This window comes from Solanum stenotomum, chromosome 1, assembly GCF_019186545.1.
Source record: "Solanum stenotomum isolate F172 chromosome 1, ASM1918654v1, whole genome shotgun sequence".
In the NCBI taxonomy this organism is placed as follows: Eukaryota; Viridiplantae; Streptophyta; class Magnoliopsida; order Solanales; family Solanaceae; genus Solanum; species Solanum stenotomum.
Genome location: NC_064282.1, coordinates 7,744,085 through 7,763,226, shown reverse-complemented (window position 1 = coordinate 7,763,226; position 19,142 = coordinate 7,744,085). Strand labels below are relative to the sequence as shown.

The following is a 19,142-nucleotide window of genomic DNA, read 5'->3' as shown; positions in this document are numbered from 1 at the left end:
GAATATTGCTAATATTTTTTAAAAACCTATTTTTTCATTATTTTTAATGTATGGATATTAATAAAGAATTATTTGCAAGTTCAATGCAAAAATTATTGATGACCGCGTGAAGCACGGACAAATTATCTAGTAATATAATCAAACTCTATATTTGAAGTGTTTTTCTGAAAAAAAAGAAAGAAGAAGAAGAAGGACATGGACGAATAGTTAGTATTAAGTTGAATGCTAAACCAACATGGCCTTCAAACTTCACAATATGTAAATAATAAATGTTTATAATTTGATGAACAAAAATGACGACTGAATTTGTTAATGAACAATTTAAAGAACATTTGCTTGTCAAGTTTGAGAGCAATTTATAATATTATGCAATCAATAATAGTTATGATTTATCGAGAGAGGAATATATACATAAATTGTAAAATAGTATATAAATGTGTTTAGTTATATGCTTTGTATGTGCTCCTTTTAAAAATAATTAATATTGATTATAATTATTATTATTTTTTTTAAAAAAAGGAGGAAAAATTAACAAATTAAACAATGGAAACTAGAATTCTTATAATTCCGTTAATGGTTATTCAAAAATTCCAAAGCTTTTAATTGGAAATCAAGTTTTGATAATTTGTTGCTTATTAGGTTGGTTGTTATTGGAGGCGTTTGAAAATAACTTTTGGAGTTTATATGTTAATCTTGAGGGAGTTTGGTGAAGATTAGAATTAGTTTTGATTAAAATTTCATATTGTTATGAAATTAAAAAAAAACTCTATTATTATTTTCTGAATCATATATATAAATAATGATAAAATGTATATATATACTTTAGATTTTGGATGTGTATAGAGTAGCACCGGACATAAAATGACATATACAGAAATATATACCAACAACGTACCAAATACATGCAACACAACTCTGCAACAATAATAACATAATCAATGAAATTTCACAAGTGGAGCTTAGAGAAGGTAGAATGTGCGCAACCTTTACCACTATCTTGTGGAGGTAGAAAAACTGTTTTAGAAAGATTCTCGGCTCAGATATAGCAATTTCATATATAAAGAAGAAAATATAGCCAGCTAGGAGAAAAAAAGTGCAAAGTCTACAAAAAAAAAAGCAACCACCGACAAATAGTGCAATAATCGAAATAATACACAGCATACTAGAATAGAGTATTGAAAATAATACTTAATAAATAACAATGAGATATAAAAAATAAGAACTATAGTAATACAAATAGTACAATAACAAACACCAACTATCTAAGGTCATGTTCTTGCTAATCCAAATTTGAGTGATAGCGTGTCTCATCAACTTTCTCCAATATTTTTTCAGTTTACCTCTACCTCTCCTCATACCTACTATAACCTATCTCTCACACCTCCTTACTCAGTAATGCAACCACACATTCCTCTTCACATTTTCAAACCATTCAATCCCGCTTCTCTCATCTTCTTTATGCAAATTATGTGTAAGTTATGTTTTAACCAAATTATATATGATAAACTTTTTATACGGAAGTTATATATTTTGACTATACTTGTGTATGTAAGTGGTATAAAAAAGGTATGTAAATGGTATATTTTTTGGTTGTTTGGCCCAAACGTGAATAACGCCAGAATCGGGCCAAGCCCTAACTCGTTCGTGAAAACTATCCCGCCAATCCATCCCGCGTCTCGAAATTTGAAGCTTTCAGCCTGTATCCTCATTTCTTCGTTTCTCTTCCATATCGTGGCTGACAGACCTACTCCGTTTCGCCGGGGACTGATTCGCCAACGACGTTGGAAGTCACATTTTTATGGTCAGTTGAATTCTTCACACTGCATAACCCTATTATTTTCAAAGCAATTGTTTTTCAGTCTTCAATTCGAGATCTCCGATTCAGTAATTGCTCAATTCTCTTAACTTTCACATCTGATGAGTGTTCTTAATGATTAGTGGAGTGTTATTATCAATGCACCCTTGTCGATTATCATCCATTAATATTTTCAATGTGCACATAATTTTACTTTCATTCGTTTTTATTTTTTATTCTGGGAAGTGGGAGGCTTATCTCTTTTTTGTTTTGTTTATGTACATATGCTTGTGTGCGATAAAATACTCCCCCGTTTCAATCTGTTTGTTTGGTGTCTACTTGACACAATTTAAAAATTAATAGTAAGACTTTTAAATATTGTGATCTTAAATTAAAATGAGTAAAATTTATCAAAATGTCTTGTGGTCTTAAATATGCCAATTAGAAGTTGAAATTAAAGAGTTGCTAAAAAAGGAAATAAATGTTCTTTTTTTGAAATGGACTAAAAAGCCAATCAAGACAAACAAAATGAAAAGGAGTGATTAATTGTTTCCTTAATCAGTTTGGTTACAGGCTCATTTTTCATGCTCATTTCCTGGACAATTTGGTGGCATTTACAGGTTTTTATGTGTGGTTTTGGTTTGGTTTTTAGCTAGCTAGACCATTAGGGAAGTAGATTTATTAATTCACGTCCCAAGGCATAACAGATGATGCTAGTGTCGTTTAGTTTATGTGCTCATGTATGTTACTTTTTCCTTTTCTTTTCTGTTTTCTGAAGTTTGCTGGAGCATCTTTTTCTTGTTTAAAAATTGGATGTTCTATGCAGGGAGGCTAATTCAGCTGGAGGTTCCATGTCTAAAGATAAGCTTCCAAAAGCCAACTGGACGCAACATGCTACTGCCCATGATAATTTTTCATGCCAAGATGAGTTCTTGAGTTCGAACATCCTTTTCTCTCTACCGACACAAAGACATTGTACCAGAGAAGAAATGAATGCCAGGTGTGCCACTCTATCATAACCTGGTTTGTTTTCTCATAAGATTGCACATTTTTTCTACTCAAACGTTTCAAAGAAGATAACTTCTGCACATGATTGATGCATAAAAGATAATTAACCATGGGGTGACTGAACTTTAAACCATGCAACTGTAGTCATATTGCTTTCAGTGTTTCCAAATTTGTGTATATTCCACCAGTACTATACATGCAAAATTTTAGGACAAGTAAGGTCTACTATGCTGGAGGTACTTAATGCTAGCTCACAAAAAAGTTTCATTCTCAAGTTAAGTAATCACTGAGAGTAACTGACAGAAACTGTAAAACATTGCCGCATTCTATTGAATGTACTAAGATCCATCATCAGGTTATATCACTCACCAAATTCCTGGGGAATTTTCTCTTCTTCTTTTCTTGGTACTATTGTTTATAATTTTTTTTCTGGTACTATCTGAACGCTAATTGTATCTATGTTCTTTAATTCTTTATCAGTTAAAGGATGATTGTATTCTTATCTATTGCTTATTGTTATTTTTACAGGTCAATGACTTGTCAAATCAGAAGTGTAACAAAATTGGAAGCTGAAAAGGTGCTTTTGGGTCTGCAGGATATTAAGATCCTCCAACCATTTCATTCTTGACAGTTCTTAATACATCTATTACTATTTGAAACCATTTTATTATTTTTGCTTTTTATTTGTTGTACAATCGTAGAATGGATCTATGTAGGCACTAACTTCATGAGCATATTTTTGAGGAATCCTAGCATAAAATGCTGAATGAAATATTAATTTTTGTTTGAGTCCTTTGTTTGGTCAGCTATAGGAATCACTTTTCATATTGGTTTTCTGATTCTTGGCAGGCTTGGAAGCTTCTAACCAGCCTCAAGTTGTCTCCCAAGAGTTACACAAGACCAGGGAAAACTCTACAACTAACCAAAGATACCAATGCTTTTTCACAACACTCTAATCACACACAGATCCCACGTGCATCTGATGGAAACTGTGCTCCAGCGAGGTGCAGGCCAGTGCATCAAGGTGTTGGTGAAGATGGTGAAAACAGTGACTCGAGAAGGTATGCAGGCAATTGTTTTCCACCACACTCAAGTGGCATAGCAGAAACAGGGAATGTTGTGAACAGGCAGAGTGGAGTAGATAATTCACATGCTCGAGGTGTAGGGGAAATATCCAGCAGTCATGCAAATGGTGCAAGCAAGAAGACACGGGAGGCGTATACCACTTGTGCTGATGAAACTGAAGAAGATGACATTCTTCTGGTAATTTTTGGTGTGGCTTAAGCAGATAACAGAAAAGACTTCCCACTCTCCCTAGGATATATCATATTATTGGTTGTTGACTTTTGAAACTAGGAATTGCCGACTTAAATCCAATTTGAATATGCTGATATTTTGGGTAAAAGAGACCAAAACAAGTGAGCTTTACGTTGCTTCTTTGAAAGTAATGCCAAAACCAAAAATAGAAAAAGAAAACAGAAGGAGAAAACAATTAATATTCTGCACTAATTGCTATTGTCTCTTATTTTCTGGTTTCTGCAGTGAAGGATGAAATGTGCATGCAAATCTATTATCTATGTTCTACACTTTGACCATCTTCCCCTGATAATTTGTCTCAATCTGAGTTTTTTTAGACAGTTAGAAAGTTATGCTACATTCCTTTTTCAGAATATAGATGTTGACCAAATAGTTGAACACTATCAGACCAACTGCACGCCACAGCCTTCTGTCTCCAGGGTTCCGTCAACTACTCCAGTTACAAATTCTCAAAGTTTGGCTGGACATGAGGAGACAAACTTGCCACCGGAGTTGTCCATAAACTGCAACCATGGTTTGCAGGTAATAAGGTTTCTCTGCTTCAATCATGTTCGTTCCAAAGTTACTGATATTTTCTTAACTCCGACGCTTGATTCTGCAATTAATACAGCTAGGACTTTGCCCTGGAGCCTTGGATCATTTACAAGAGATGAAGGATAAGCTAATTGAGATTTCAAATGATCTTCTTGACAATGTTTCAGACCTGAGTTCAGAACAGATTGAAATGCTTCGCCAAGAACGGTATGTTCTCATATATTATTCTTTTCTTTTCCTATTTCTAGTTTGATGTTTTCTCATACCATGTCTTATCTGTGCTGCACATTTGTTCTTCCTTGACAAAAAATGTAGAAATATTGAAGCTTATAACTGGTTGCGTTTGCATACTTTCAGGTCACAGCTGAAGCTGCAAATTCAGCACCTTGAAAAATTTCTTCAAACTGTATCAGGCAATGAAGAAAGAAAGATGTCACAGTGTTCTGCTTCCACACTAACTTCTGGCTTTCAATATGAAACACCTTCTGCCTTTCAGTATGCCACACCTTCTTCATTCCCTTCAAGGCTTAATCCTACGAGACTCGACACACAGTTTAGTGGATACAATGAGTCCAGTCACTTTGACAACTGGAATTCATCATCACTTTCATTTGATGTGACTGGTGGATATGGTCTTTCAACAGCCCCAGTGGAAAGAGAACCATACATCCCAAAGTATCTTGAAGTTAACTATATTGATGGTTCAAATGACAAGAAGTGGAGTAGCCGAGATTTCCCTTGGACAAAGAAGCTTGAGGTGTGTATTTAAATGTGTGCGTAAGAATGAGATGTTTCTGGAGTTGAATTTGAACATATTTTCCATTGTCAGGCCAATAACAAAAAGGTATTTGGAAATCACTCTTTTCGTCCTAATCAACGAGAGGTGATAAATGCAACAATGAGCGGAAATGATGTATTTGTTTTAATGCCAACAGGAGGAGGCAAAAGTCTGACATATCAGGTGAGACATTCGACTTTATGGCTTTTGAAGCTTTTCTCTGTGGTGTTTATAACGTGAAGCAAATGTAATCTGTCTAAGATGCTATTATCTGGTATTATTATAAATTGGGAAAAGGGACAAATAAACCCCCGAACTTTTGTAAATGGTATGTGTATACCCTTCGTTATACTTTTAGGACGTCAGTATCCTTGCCGTCCAAATTTTGGAGCATATATACCCTTTAAGTTAACGGTGGTACACGTGTCTCGATCTTAACCACTGACCTAATATTTGTTAAATTTCTGCCCAAAATTAAAAAAATCCACCCGAATTAATTTAGAAACCCGCCCAAATACATAATACCCATAACCCAAAAATATTAACCAAATCCCCAAATCAATTCACTTAATTTCAAATTAAGCAACTTAAACACTTGTTTAGCAGCATCTTTCCCCATCTTCATCCCCAAATCATCCTCAACACTAAATCCTCCAATTTCTCCTCAACTTTCTCATAGAAGAGGAAGACCCATCCAAACAAGCACAAAGACTGATACTAGGATTAGGATTTGGTTAAGTAGTAGGGTTAGATTTGTTTGGAGAGAAGAGGTGAATGAGAAAGAGAAGGAGTTTTGGGGTCAGAGTAGGATCTTAAATTAGGTGATTTTTTTTTTTTTTAAACAAACTCAGAATATGAAAACAAAAATCAACTCATATAGGAGTTATTCCTCAAAGCCAAAATCAGCAGCAATTGTCAATAGTGCTGTTCTACCAGCATTCCAAAAAACTAAGTACCATAGTTGTCTTCTTGATATTTATATAAGACTCTACTTTTACTTCCCTAAATTTCTCGAATAAACTGAAGTATCTACTGATTTACTAAAATCTGAGTTATCCAATCTTATCTTTGGCTTATCCCTCGAATCATCTTGGAAAAAGGTTGTATTTAGATGGTCTGTCTCTTCATGAATTGTGGAAGGGGAGATCTTAAGGCGTGTCGGCCTTCTTGGCTAATGATTTAAAATGTTTTGCGTGTTTCTTCTCTGTTCCAGTAGAAGGCTTACTGCCAAGTTGATGAGCTTTTCCTTTCTTCTTGTGCTCATTCACAAGGGACATCCATTCATTATGATATTGTAGTTGCTAGAAAGCCGATCCTGGATCTCTTCTCTAAAGGATTCCAATTTCTCCTGAGTATTAATCACCCGAGTATTGATGAACCATTGGGGATCTGGCTGTATCCTCGTTGACGGAAGCTGCTTTGATTGATACTCGTGCTTCAATATTTTGCCCTTCCAATCACGCTTCGGCCTACAATTATACATCTTCAGCCGCCGTGTAGTGGCGGAGCTACGGTTGCCACTTTTGTTCTTCTCCCTTAGGTGAATTGATTTGGGGATTTGGGTTAATATTTTCGGGTCATGGGTATTATGTATTTGGGCGGGTTTCTAGATTAATTCGGGTGGATTTTTTTAATTTTGGGCAGAAATTTAACAAATATCAAGTCAGTGGTTAGGATCGCGACACGTGTACCACCGTTAACTTAAAGGGTATATATGCTCCAAAATTTGAACGGCAAGGATTTCGACGTCCTAAAAGTATAACGAAGGGTATACGCATACCATTTACAAAAGTTCGGGGGTATATTTGTCCTTTTTCCCTTATAAATTTAGAGGGTTACATGGTACCAGTTTCAGAAGGAGATTAAACAACAGAAGAATCATCAACCCTTCTTAGCTATGCTCACTTCTGGGTTCATTTTGCTAAGAAGCCTTCAGATTGTACAGAAACTCCTTGTTGATATCTACCACTTAACCAGTTGTCAATAATGGCCTTAAGGTTGTCATATGTTATAGCATCAAATGTTGAATTTTCTTCCATTGTAACTGGAAATGACAAAAGTATTTCTTCTACCACAGGTGCTCATTCCATATTTCCTACAAAAGTTGTAATTCCGTTAGCTCTATGAATGTGTAGAGCTGTTAACAAGTCACCCCTGTATTTAATGTTCAAGCTCAGTCCGTTCTGGAGCTCGGTTGTTTGAATTTCATTGATCAAATTCATCTTGCATTGCTTGGAATCAAAAATTCTTTCAAGTTTGTAAACTACCTCTTTTTAGTAAAACCATTCCTAATGAAATTGTACCTATTTCCCAAGAAAATAATTATCAGAAAATCTACAGATTCTAACACATACATATGTAGATATTCAAGAAATAGAAAAATATTATGCAGTCTCTTTAATGATTTAGCCCTACGGAAAGAGGGAGGGCGAGGAAAATTGTTGAAGCCTGACGAGGATGAGTGATGCAAGATATTTCTGTCAGTAGTGGTTTTCCTGAAACCCTGGTGACTGCTGGGGGAGAAGTATACAACCATGATGAGGCTAGAGGATGACTAGTGGAAGGTATCAACAACAGGGGTAGGTGGGTCCTTGCCTATGAGGAGATACAGAAGGGCGAAGCTATGTAGTCATGCTGTTGGGAGTTAAACTAGGGGAAATTCCTTTTTTGACGATGATATGCCCCTCTATGTGTTGAAAGGCATTTATACAAAGAAATAAAGATATGTTTGTGAAATGTGTTCTTGCCAAGCTTGGCTTAGTTATCTGAAAATGTGTTCGAGTAGATCTTTCTTCATGAACTGTTACACCTATTAAATGCATCAAGTAGAAAATGTGCACAATCATTATGGAATTGAGCTATCTACTACTGTTAGAAACTTTTATCATTGTTGTGGCTCCACTATTGATATCTACATTCTTCTTTCTCTTGCCATGGTAATTTGTACCCAAAATGTGAACTTTCTTATTGCTGCTATTCCAATATAACTACTTCAAAAGATGGACATATTTTTGGGAGCTCCAGTTTACTTTTGCTCATTTCTTGTGTACTGGGCTTGGTACTTGAATTTTTGGCAGCTGGGACTCTCACATTCATGACCTACTTCCTGCAGCTTCCTGGTCTTATTTGTCCTGGGATTACTTTGGTTATTTCACCTCTTGTTTCGCTCATCCAAGATCAGATAATGCATTTGCTGCAGGTAATGATGGTTGAGACTATAATAACTTCATCTGCTTCTAAGAAAATCTACCTTAATGCTGTGGTTTCATGGTATGTACACATTGCAGGTTAACATACCTGCTGCTTATCTTAGTTCCAACATGGAGTGGACTGAGCAACAGGAGATACTTAGAGAGCTCAATTCAGATGGTTCCAAATACAAATTTTTATATGTTACCCCAGAGAAAGTTGCCAAGTGCGTACTCGTAATTTCATTTGGTAACAATTGAAACTTATGGTAACTTCTCTGAATGAAGTGTCTGATATTTAAAAGTTAAGACAAATCTTGAAATTCCTTGGCTCTTCCTTATTCCTTGGCTGATCTGTTATTCTGGTGCGACTATGAAATAGTGAGATGCTAGCAGGAAAAGTAAGTTCCTTGCTGGAGGCATGAAACCTTTCTGAAGGTGTGATGGATAAGCTCCCATTAATGAATTGTGATTGCTCAATCTGTAATTACTATAACTTGGATAGCACTATTTCTTGAAACTTGGTCTTACTTCTTTGGAAAAGGTTATACTTCAGCAATTTAATTGCAATACCCACAAGTGTTATTTGTTTGGGAATTATCCAGAATCTGGATTCCAGATGAAGGGGACTATAATTCGCGCTAGACTAAACTGCAACATTGTGCAGAGTGGCCACTGCCTCAGGCCCTCAAAACCGACCTTTAAGTCCCTTGATTCATTGTTCCTTTATTTGATAGAGCCTCAACAATGAAATTAGGATTTCGGCTTTGCAACAATGACACGATTTAATACCTAGCTAAATTAGTTGTTTGTGGTAAAAATGAATAGTTCTTTAAGTTTCCCTTGGCTATCTGCTATCAAAAGGTCAACCTTCTAGAGTCATGATAAAGAAAGTTTATACTGTTTCTAGTAATTTTTCTGCAGGGTCCTAGGGAACATAAAGTGTGTTCCTTACTGCACAAAATTTATCCTTAATACCAAACTATATTTTGAAATACTCAAAGAAGTCTTGTATGGTAGTGCAGAAGTGATGTTCTATTGAGACACTTGGAAAGTCTACATACTCGTGATACACTTGCTAGAATTGTTATTGATGAAGCACATTGCGTAAGCCAATGGGGACATGATTTCAGGCCTGATTATCAGGTAATGTCTTTTCAAGTATTTTTCGTGTTATCAGCTAATAATTTGTAGCATTTTATTTCTAAAAAAAAGCATTTTTCGTGTTATCATATTTGTTGGGGTACTTTTTATGGACGCTAAACTTTTCAGTTGTCATCTAGGGTCTAGGTATCCTGAAGCAAAAGTTCCCTACCGTGCCTGTTCTGGCCTTGACTGCAACTGCTACAATAAGTGTCAAGGAGGATGTTGTTCAGGCTCTTGGTCTTGCCAACTGCATTATTTTCCGACAAAGCTTCAATCGTCCAAATTTAAGGTGAATAAATGATTCTGAAAGCGTAGTGGTACCATACCTTTTTTGGCCTTGCAAATACATGATTGTGTAAATTTTTCAAATTTGCAGATATACTGTTATCCCAAAGACAAAGAAGTGTTTGGAAGACATTGGCACTTTTATAAAGAATAATCATTTCGATCAATGCGGGATAATTTATTGTCTTTCTAGAATGGATTGTGAGAGAGTAGCAGAAAAGCTGCAGGTTCATCACCTTTTTACAGACACTCTATTTCTTTCTTTCTTGCTTTACTGTCGGTTTCCTAGCGAAAACTTTCTTAAAACATAAAATAATGCATGAAGTAAACAAGATGATGTTTGTGTTCATTTTTCCTGTGATGTGGGGATAATTATGAACTAGTTTGAGTGGTTGCTTGTTAGTATCTAGATATCACCTTTTGAAATCTCTTCTTCCTTTAAAAGCTTCTAATTTCGTATTGTCTTTTCTTGCATTAATTTTATATACGATGATCATAAATTAGAAACTCACTGTGGCTCTATTGTTCAGGTACTTTAAACTTCTAGCAAATAGTTAGGCCTGTCTGGAGTAATTTATTTTTTACAGTATCTATTTCATTTTTACATAAACAGAAAGCGCTTTGTCAAATACTTAGTCAGCAACCCTTATTTCTTATGGAACAGTATGTTCAATGAGCTGATGCACTGTTTTTTCCTAAAAGCTAGATAGATGATGACTACCAAAGATCCTTTTCACATTCTCTTTTCTTGTCTAGTCCAGATAATTCTTTTTTGGAGTTTATAATTGTCTAATGGGAATGTTCAATTTGCAGGAATACGGACATAAAGCAGCATTTTATCATGGCAGCATGGATGGTGCTCAACGAGCTAACATCCAGAAGCAGTGGAGCAAAGATGAGATCAATATTATATGTGCAACTATTGCGTTTGGAATGGGTATGATTGAGACTTAAGTGGCTTTTTCAAGCTGATATGCTGTTAACTAATCAGTGTTAACATGTTGACTGCAGGTATCAACAAGCCAAACGTTCGTTTTGTCATTCATCATTCTTTGCCAAAATCTATTGAAGGGTACCATCAGGTGGTTGCTAAACTTTAATTTCTCATTCTTTCTTTTAAACTACTCGGAAAAACTAGTGCGTTAAATTCAGTTCAATGGAGTGTAAAATTTACTTTGCTGTTATTGTTCAATAGGAGTGTGGTCGTGCTGGTAGAGATGGTCTACCTTCCTCTTGTGTTCTGTACTACAGTTATAGTGATTATGTGAGTCTCTGTCCATTAGTAAAGTATTATATGAGTGTTGATCTCCTCTACTTCTTTATTTCCTGTTAAACATCTTTTGCTTTTTTTAAAAAAATTCAATAGATACGAGTCAAGCATATGATCAGTCAAGGCACTGTAGAGCAGAGTCCCTTTGGGTCTGGATACGGTCGTTCAAATGTGGCAGCTTCAGGGAGGAACCTTGAGACAAACGTGGAAAATCTTCTAAGAATGGCATGTGATTGTTCATAAGTCACTGAGATCTTCACTTTTGTAATGTTAGTTTTCTCAAGTCTTTCAACACTTTTTTCAGGTCAGTTACTGTGAGAATGAAGTTGATTGTCGTCGTCTCCTTCAGCTTATTCACTTTGGAGAGAAATTCGAATCTACCAACTGCAGAAAAACATGTGATAATTGCTGCAAGACTCAGAACTGTATTGAGAAAGATGTCACTGAAGTTGCAAAGCAATTAGTAGGGAAAAATTAGTTTGTTCAATTCTGTATTTGACAGAAGACATTCACTTCCTTGAAACACACTAGACTGTTGCTGGTTTTAGTAAACATTGATATTTTGCCTGCCATGTCAGGTTGAATTGGTGAAGATGACAGGACAAAAATTCTCGTCAGCCCATGTTTTGGAAGTCTTCAGGGGCTCCTTGAGTCAATATGTATGTCCTAGCTTTTAACTTCTCATTTATTATCTTTTTTCTCATTGGCTAATATGGTCTCCTTTACTATTATAGGTGAAGAAACACAGACACGAGTCCTTGCATCTGCATGGAGCTGGAAAGAAGCTCGCCAAGGGTGAAGCATCCTGCGTGCTACGTCATCTTGTTACTGAAGATATTCTTGTGGAGGATGTTAAAAAAAGTGACCTTTATGGATCCGTTTCATCAGTCCTAAAGGTAATTTACTGAAGATAGAATAGAGACAAAACAGCCTCAGATATCATATGCAAAAAAATTAGTCTTTATTTATCTCCAGTATTCATCTTTTAAATTTCAACCATTTGAGGTTTTACTAAGAAACTGAAAGTGTTATCCTTATTCAGGTGAATGAATCAAAGGCCTATAATCTATTTGCTGGTGGTCAGACTATGAGATTAAGGTTCACTTCCGTTCTTGTTGCTTACATTTAGCTAGTGATCTGTTTCCTTGTTACTGGATGTGACCAAGTTCTCTTCACAGTTCTTACTATGTACTATTTTGAAGTGATTGAGTAATCAGAAACATGACTTATCAAAATGATTAAGGATGTGCTCTTTGAGCTTGACTTTTTTTATGCTTTCTCCCAGACTTCCAAATTTGGTTTAACTGCGGCCAGGAACAATAGCATCTTCACTGTATTCCAATCTTGATGTTGTGTTTTCTGAGAACTCCAATTAGGGATGTGGTTCATGCATGACTTACCATAGGTCGTCTTTTTCCATTTATTTGCTCCGTCCTAATACATATGATTCAACTTGGGGATGTTAGATTTCCACGACATTCAACATTCTAATTCATTTAACAATTCGATTTTTATACTTTGATATGTTGTTTCATGTGAAGTAGCTTTTCAACCACAAGTTAAATTAATATCTTAAACTCCTTGCTGTGTAGATGGTGTCATATTCAATGGGAGGGCAAGGGTATATATTTGAAGGGATTAAAATGTAGGACATCCCTACACTACTTCATGAACTTGAAATGTACTCCCTTTGTTTGTCTTACTTTCCCTTTTTAGTTCGTTTAAAAAATAATGTCTTTTTCCTTAGTTGGCAACTCTTTAATTCCAACTTTTCACATGGCATGTTTAAGGCCGCAAAATTAAAGGGCATTTTGGTACATTTGACATATCTTTAATAAAAGATCAGAAGATTCAAAAGTCTATTACTTTCTTAAACTTCATGCCAAGTCAAAATAGGACAAACAAATTGAAACGGAGGGAGTGGTACATCCCACTGTGTTTTGTGCCCTCACCATCAGACTCTAAGAGCTTTCCTGAAGTGTAGAATAAGATCAATCAATGGGTCTTTTACATATCAATACATTCTATTCATTGAAGTTCTCTTAATTTAGTGCAAACCAAGGATCTACGAATTGCCAAAATGAAGATGGCTTCTGGTTATTGAAATCATTCCAGTATATCATATAATTATTATAATCAAGACTAACATATTCATGCCCGTCTTGATTTCTTTTTTTACCTGCTCGATCTGTGATCTAATTTAGTTTTTTGATATTGACTATCACGAGTCCAGTTAATCTATGTATATATAATGACAGCTAGATTGTGGGAAAATTTGTCTTTTTTCTATCAAACATGTTACTACTAATCATATTTTTTTGTGCTATTATAAGTTTGAAAGAGAAATCATTAGATAGCACATCAAATAATCTAAACATAAAGTAGAACAATCAGTCTCTAAATAGTGCTGCTTTCTATGACTACTTGTATATTAAGCAACTAAACCAAATATCTTCTTCTGCTCCTGATCAAATTGTCATATGCAACACACAACAGAGTATGATCTACTTGATGTTATTACAGGTTCCCTTCATTTGTGAAGGCATCTAAACTGGGTAAATATGATGCCACTCCAGCAAAAGGTTCACTAACATCAGGAAAGCAGAGTCCTCCAAGGACAGACCCTTCTGGTGTACCTCAATCTACATTTGATCCAGTACGTTCAGATTTCATATGATTATCCAAGCACCTTGTTGTAGGTGTGCTTTCCTTATCAATTAGTTTTTGTGCCACACCTTATTCTATTTGTTTATTTTAGACCCTTTCAGCGATACTGTATTCAGCTCTACGGAAACTTCGTACTAATATTGTTAGGGAATCCGGAGATGGTGTCATGGCTTACCATATATTTGGGTAAGTGCCTTTTTAATCTCTTTTTATTTTCCTCTCGTTTCCTTTTTCTCTAATAGAACATTAAGCATCTTCTTGTTGCTTCTACTTCACTTGGGCAATGGTGTTGAACTTAAGTCGTACTTTTGAATTTCTCCCGGCCTTTAAAAGATGTGATATGCAAGTCAGCCCTATTGTTTTGCTGCTTTACGGTTTGGTTCTCTTAAACCATAGTACTCCCTCTAGTTCATATTAAGTGATTTTTTCAAAGCTCAAGAGAACTGTAGGATTCTTCTCCATATTTACCCTTTCTTTTAATGAGGTTCTTAACTACTTTACATTTTCTAAGAGAACAGTTTAGGAATAATCAAAAGGGTAATAATAGAAATTAGCTTTCAACTTTTGTCCTCAACTGTTTTTCTTAAGAGTGTGCACTGTGCCATACACGTACAATTCACTTAATATGGGAGGGAGTAGTATATAAAAAGTTGATCAAAGAATCATATGTTCAGAATCCATTCAAAAGGATTGCTTTTGATTGGCATATTGTGCCGTGGAAAAAAATCTGGTAGAAGATGTTCTGTATTCTTAAAGTTGGTGTATATGCACTCTGTGCTAGAGCCCTTTGCATTCAGGCGTTCTACGTTGCATATTTGCACAACTTATTCTCACTTATCAAAAGAGAAGAGTAACCAACAACAGATGAAGTATTTGCAGGTTATGCTGGACTCTGTTTCTCTTTAAAGTTAAACATTCTAGTTTAAAATAAATTTCTTAGACTTTTGGATTCAGGTCTGGGCTTTGTGAGGGCTTTCAGTAAGTTAGAATTTTCTTTGCCATTCTCATCTATATGATACTTCATTTGAATATTCTTCCGTGCTGGAGGATACAAAAGGAAACAAATTTGACACTTAGTATAGCTTAGAAATGTATGCGTTATTGTAGACTAAAGTTAAGCTGTTTGATGTGCCATGTCGTCCTTTCATTCTTTCCTGTTGTCAGGAGCTGATAAATTGTTCTCATTTTTCTAGAGATGACACCCTGCAGCTGATTGGCCAGAAAGTACCTAGAACTATAAATGAGCTACGTGACATCAATGGAATTGGCAAGTAAGTTAGAGAACAAGTTAGACAATTTTTTCACCCTTAGTTCCTCATTTTTAATGAGCTTGATGGTGCAATTTAGGGTAAAAATCAACAAGTACGGGGATAAGGTGCTGGAAACCATTGAGGCTACGGTCAGGGATTACTATAAGTCAGATAAGACGAGTAGCAGCGGCAATGACAATACTGATTCAGGTAAAAAGAGGAGAAATTCCATCGATGTACAAAACGGGAACTCCAAAGATGAAGAGTTCTTCACTGAAAGCACTGGATGTACTAAGAAAAGGGTGTTAAAGAAGCAGAACAAACATGCTGAGGTTATTGACTATAGGGACCTTGGGTATTTTGATGAATGTATAGACGGTGACCTTGATTTCGATGAGAACATGATGCCTTAGTGAATGTTTCCTATTTCAAAAGTTGATCAGAATGAAAGAAGCATTCCATGATCAACATCCCAGGTAGTATCGTTCGGAGTTAGCATCACAGTTTGCATGGGTGAAAAGTTTATGATCACCACACTGTTTTTATTAATTTGGGTGAAATGTAAATCTGTTAACAAAGCTGCTGGAACAAGGCTCAATTTCCAGCTACTATGAGATGCTAACTTAATCTTGCTATGATTCATCGTAGTGTATATAATATTTCTCTTTTCTATATATTAGTTGATTGCTAAATTTTCTATTGGATTCATCAGGACTTTCTGAATGCTGCTTGCTACCGTTTTAAATGTCTTTTAACCTTAAGTAATTTGTTCTTTATCAAAGCTTTAATGTTTGTGTTGGCCAGTTGGGCTTTGTGTACAGTATGATTTTTTAAATTTATTTTTGTTAAATATATTCAAAGAAATAAAACCACAATCTTTGTAATGTTGGTCATGAGAAATAAGTGAGTAATTTAGTAGGGAAGGAACTAACATCGCCATACCTTTTAATAAAAAAATTAGCTTGTTGGATATTTTGGATGGGCGAATTGCTAGCGAGCATGCGTTTGAGGATATCATTCAAATTCATACGTATCGTATTCCTACTGGATTCTCTCCGTTTTAACTTGTTCGTTCTACTTCTTTTCTTTCTTTTAATTTGGGTAAGAAAAATGTCTCTTTCCCTTTTTAGTAAATTTTTACTTCTAACTTTTACATGATAGGTTTAAGATCACAAAATTAAAAAATAATTTTAACACATTACAAATCTCATAAAATTTATCATATAACTCCAAAAAAAAGAAATAAATTGGATACAAAAATATATAAAAAAGATAAAAAATTATATATTCTGTCATGTTTGTAATTAATAACCTATTTTGTAAATAAAAAGGAGTATATACATATATTATTAATTAAGGTCTTAAATAGTATGTTCTTGTAAATTTTTCCATCATAAAACTCTCAAATCTCTTTTACTTTTAAAAACTTTGTGTGAAATTAAAATTAGACAAACAAATTAAATTGAATGGAATAATATTTACTTTTTGAGTACATTTGACTACCTTTTGGAATGATATCATAAGTAAATAAACACCAAATGATGTGATACAGTGAATGAAGTTGCTCATTTCTTAATTAGTGGTTTCGAATTCAAGCTCTGGATATGAAAATTTTTTTTGATAAGGAGAATAATATTATATAACTAAAATTATCACGATATTAGCGTTATCGTGTATTGTTTAATTAATCAATTCCAAATTCCAAGTATAGTTATCACGTTGGTCTCAATTTGTTTGTTTGATTTAAATTTAAACATAAAAAAAAAAAGATTCAAATTTTGTAATTTGAAACTAAAATATGTAGGATATACCAAAAGAACTTTTAATTTGATAGTGTTAAATAAGACATTGAGAAAGTTAAAATGAAAAAAATATTAAAAAGGAAGTAAACGGACTAAAAAAGCAAATATGACTAACAAATTAAAATAAGAGGGAGTAATATTCTGGTTCCGAGTTACGAGAGAAACCTGCTAATCCCAAAATAATGGAATCAAACTATGAAGTGGGTAAGTAGTTTTAATCTTGATTTTGTACGTTTCTGAGCTCTATATTCGTGAATCCCAACAATGTTTTGTTTGCTATGTACTTTTCCGTAATCAATTTATGTAATGATATTTAATTGCGCATAAAGTTCAAAAATAAATATAGTTCGTAATGGAAAATTAGATATACTTATAATATATTTATATGATTATAAACTATCCTATTAAAAATAAAATGATAAGTTTAAAATTAAATTATTACGATTAAATATAAATTAGATATTTATTTTGAAACAAACTAACAAAAAATCACAAATTTTAAAACAGACGAATAATTTTTCTGTCGATTCTATACTCAAATAATATAGTTAGTAATGAAAAATTAGATGTATTTTGCATCTTACTTTGAATCAATTTGTTCTATGACGGGAGTGTTTGGTACGGTCGATTTTTAAAAAAAATTAGTTAGACTCCAGTTATGAAAGATATTTTCGACAAAAATATTTATATTTCTTTTCTTATTTGGTAAAGAAAGAAAAGAAAAAGAGGAGGTAGATATTTGTGTATACAAGTANTGATTATAAACTATCCTATTAAAGATAAAATGATAAGTTTAAAATTAAATTATTATGATTAAATATAAATTAGATATTTATTTTGAAACGAACTAAAAAAAAAATCTCAAATTTTAAAACAGACGAAATAGTTTTTATGTCGATTCTATGCTCAAATAATATAGTTAGTAATGAAAAATTAGATGTATTTTGCATCTTACTTTGAATCAATTTGTTCTATGATGGGTGTGTTTGGTACGGTCGATTTTAAAAAAAAATTAGTTAGACTCCAATATATGAAAGATATCTTCGACAAAAACATTTATATTTCTTTTCTTATTTGGTACAGAAAGGAAAGAAAAAGAGGAGGTAGATATTTGGAGTAATTTTCCTGGATAGTCACCCATGTTTGGGAAATTACCTACGAATATCATTTATGTTTGTTTTAGGACCACAATATGACCCAACTTTACCTCTTTTCCTCAAAATATACTTGACACAAAAAAAAATATTATCTCTCTCCTAATAGGATGCCATGTCACATTATTCCTTTTTTATTATTAACATTTTTTTTAATTCCTTTTTTATTATTAACATTTTTAAAAATTCTTTAAAAACATTATATCCTTTGTAGTTTGACAATATGGTTACCTTATTACTCTAATGAATTAAAATATCAACAAAAAGGGAGTCCGAAGCTAAAAGGGTCATATTTTTCCTTCAAAAAAAAAAAAGGGCACATCAAAAAAAAAATTAACCAAAAGGGCAAAATCCCTCTTGACGGATCGATTTTCTTCTGACAAAAATTGATGTCGTTCCTTTAAAAGAAATAAAAATCGCTGCATTTGACAGCAATTTTCTCAAAAAAAAATATCATTATTTCTTTAAAATCGCTGCTATAGCAGCATTTTTTTTAAAAAAAAATTAAAAGCGAACGATTTTTTGTTAAGGAATTAAAAAAAAACATAAAGAAAAAATCGCTGCCAAAGTAGCGATTTTCAGTTTTAATTTTTTTTTAAAATTTTCATTTAAATCGCTGAAAGGGTAAAGATTTTTTTAAAAAAAACTTTTTATGAAAATCGCTGGCTTCAGTTTTATTTTTTAAAATTTTTTTTATTAAATTCTCTGCAAGGGTAGGATTTTTTTTTTAAAAAATAATTTCTTAAACAAAATCGCTGCTATAGCAGCGATTTTGCTTTTAATTTTTTTAATATAAAAACGTTGTTATAGCAGCGATTTTAAAGAAAAAGTATTTTTTTGAGAAAATCGGCAGCGATTTTTATTTCTTTTAGCGGAGCGGCGTCAATTTTTGTCAGTACCCTTTTGGTTAATTTTTTTTTTGATGTGCCGTTTTTGTTTTTTAAAGAA

The 19,142-nt window shown here is 33.8% G+C and overlaps 1 protein-coding gene across 1 annotated transcript; it reads left to right on the top strand.

Moving 5' to 3' along the window:
• Positions 1-1,611: 1,611 nt before the first annotated feature.
• LOC125847708 (ATP-dependent DNA helicase Q-like 4A) lies at positions 1,612-16,007 on the top strand. The gene is made up of 25 exons (XM_049527379.1): positions 1,612-1,801; positions 2,622-2,795; positions 3,332-3,380; positions 3,653-4,066; positions 4,472-4,642; positions 4,731-4,861; positions 5,012-5,411; positions 5,484-5,615; positions 8,545-8,631; positions 8,720-8,847; positions 9,646-9,766; positions 9,904-10,055; positions 10,143-10,278; positions 10,865-10,988; positions 11,063-11,133; positions 11,247-11,315; positions 11,418-11,546; positions 11,626-11,784; positions 11,900-11,980; positions 12,056-12,217; positions 12,364-12,419; positions 13,845-13,977; positions 14,080-14,174; positions 15,182-15,259; positions 15,336-16,007. Exons 2-25 carry the CDS (start codon positions 2,647-2,649, stop codon positions 15,649-15,651), a joined length of 3,543 nt encoding a protein of 1,180 aa, XP_049383336.1. The 5' UTR covers positions 1,612-1,801; positions 2,622-2,646; the 3' UTR covers positions 15,652-16,007.
• The last annotated feature ends 3,135 nt before the right edge of the window (positions 16,008-19,142 follow it).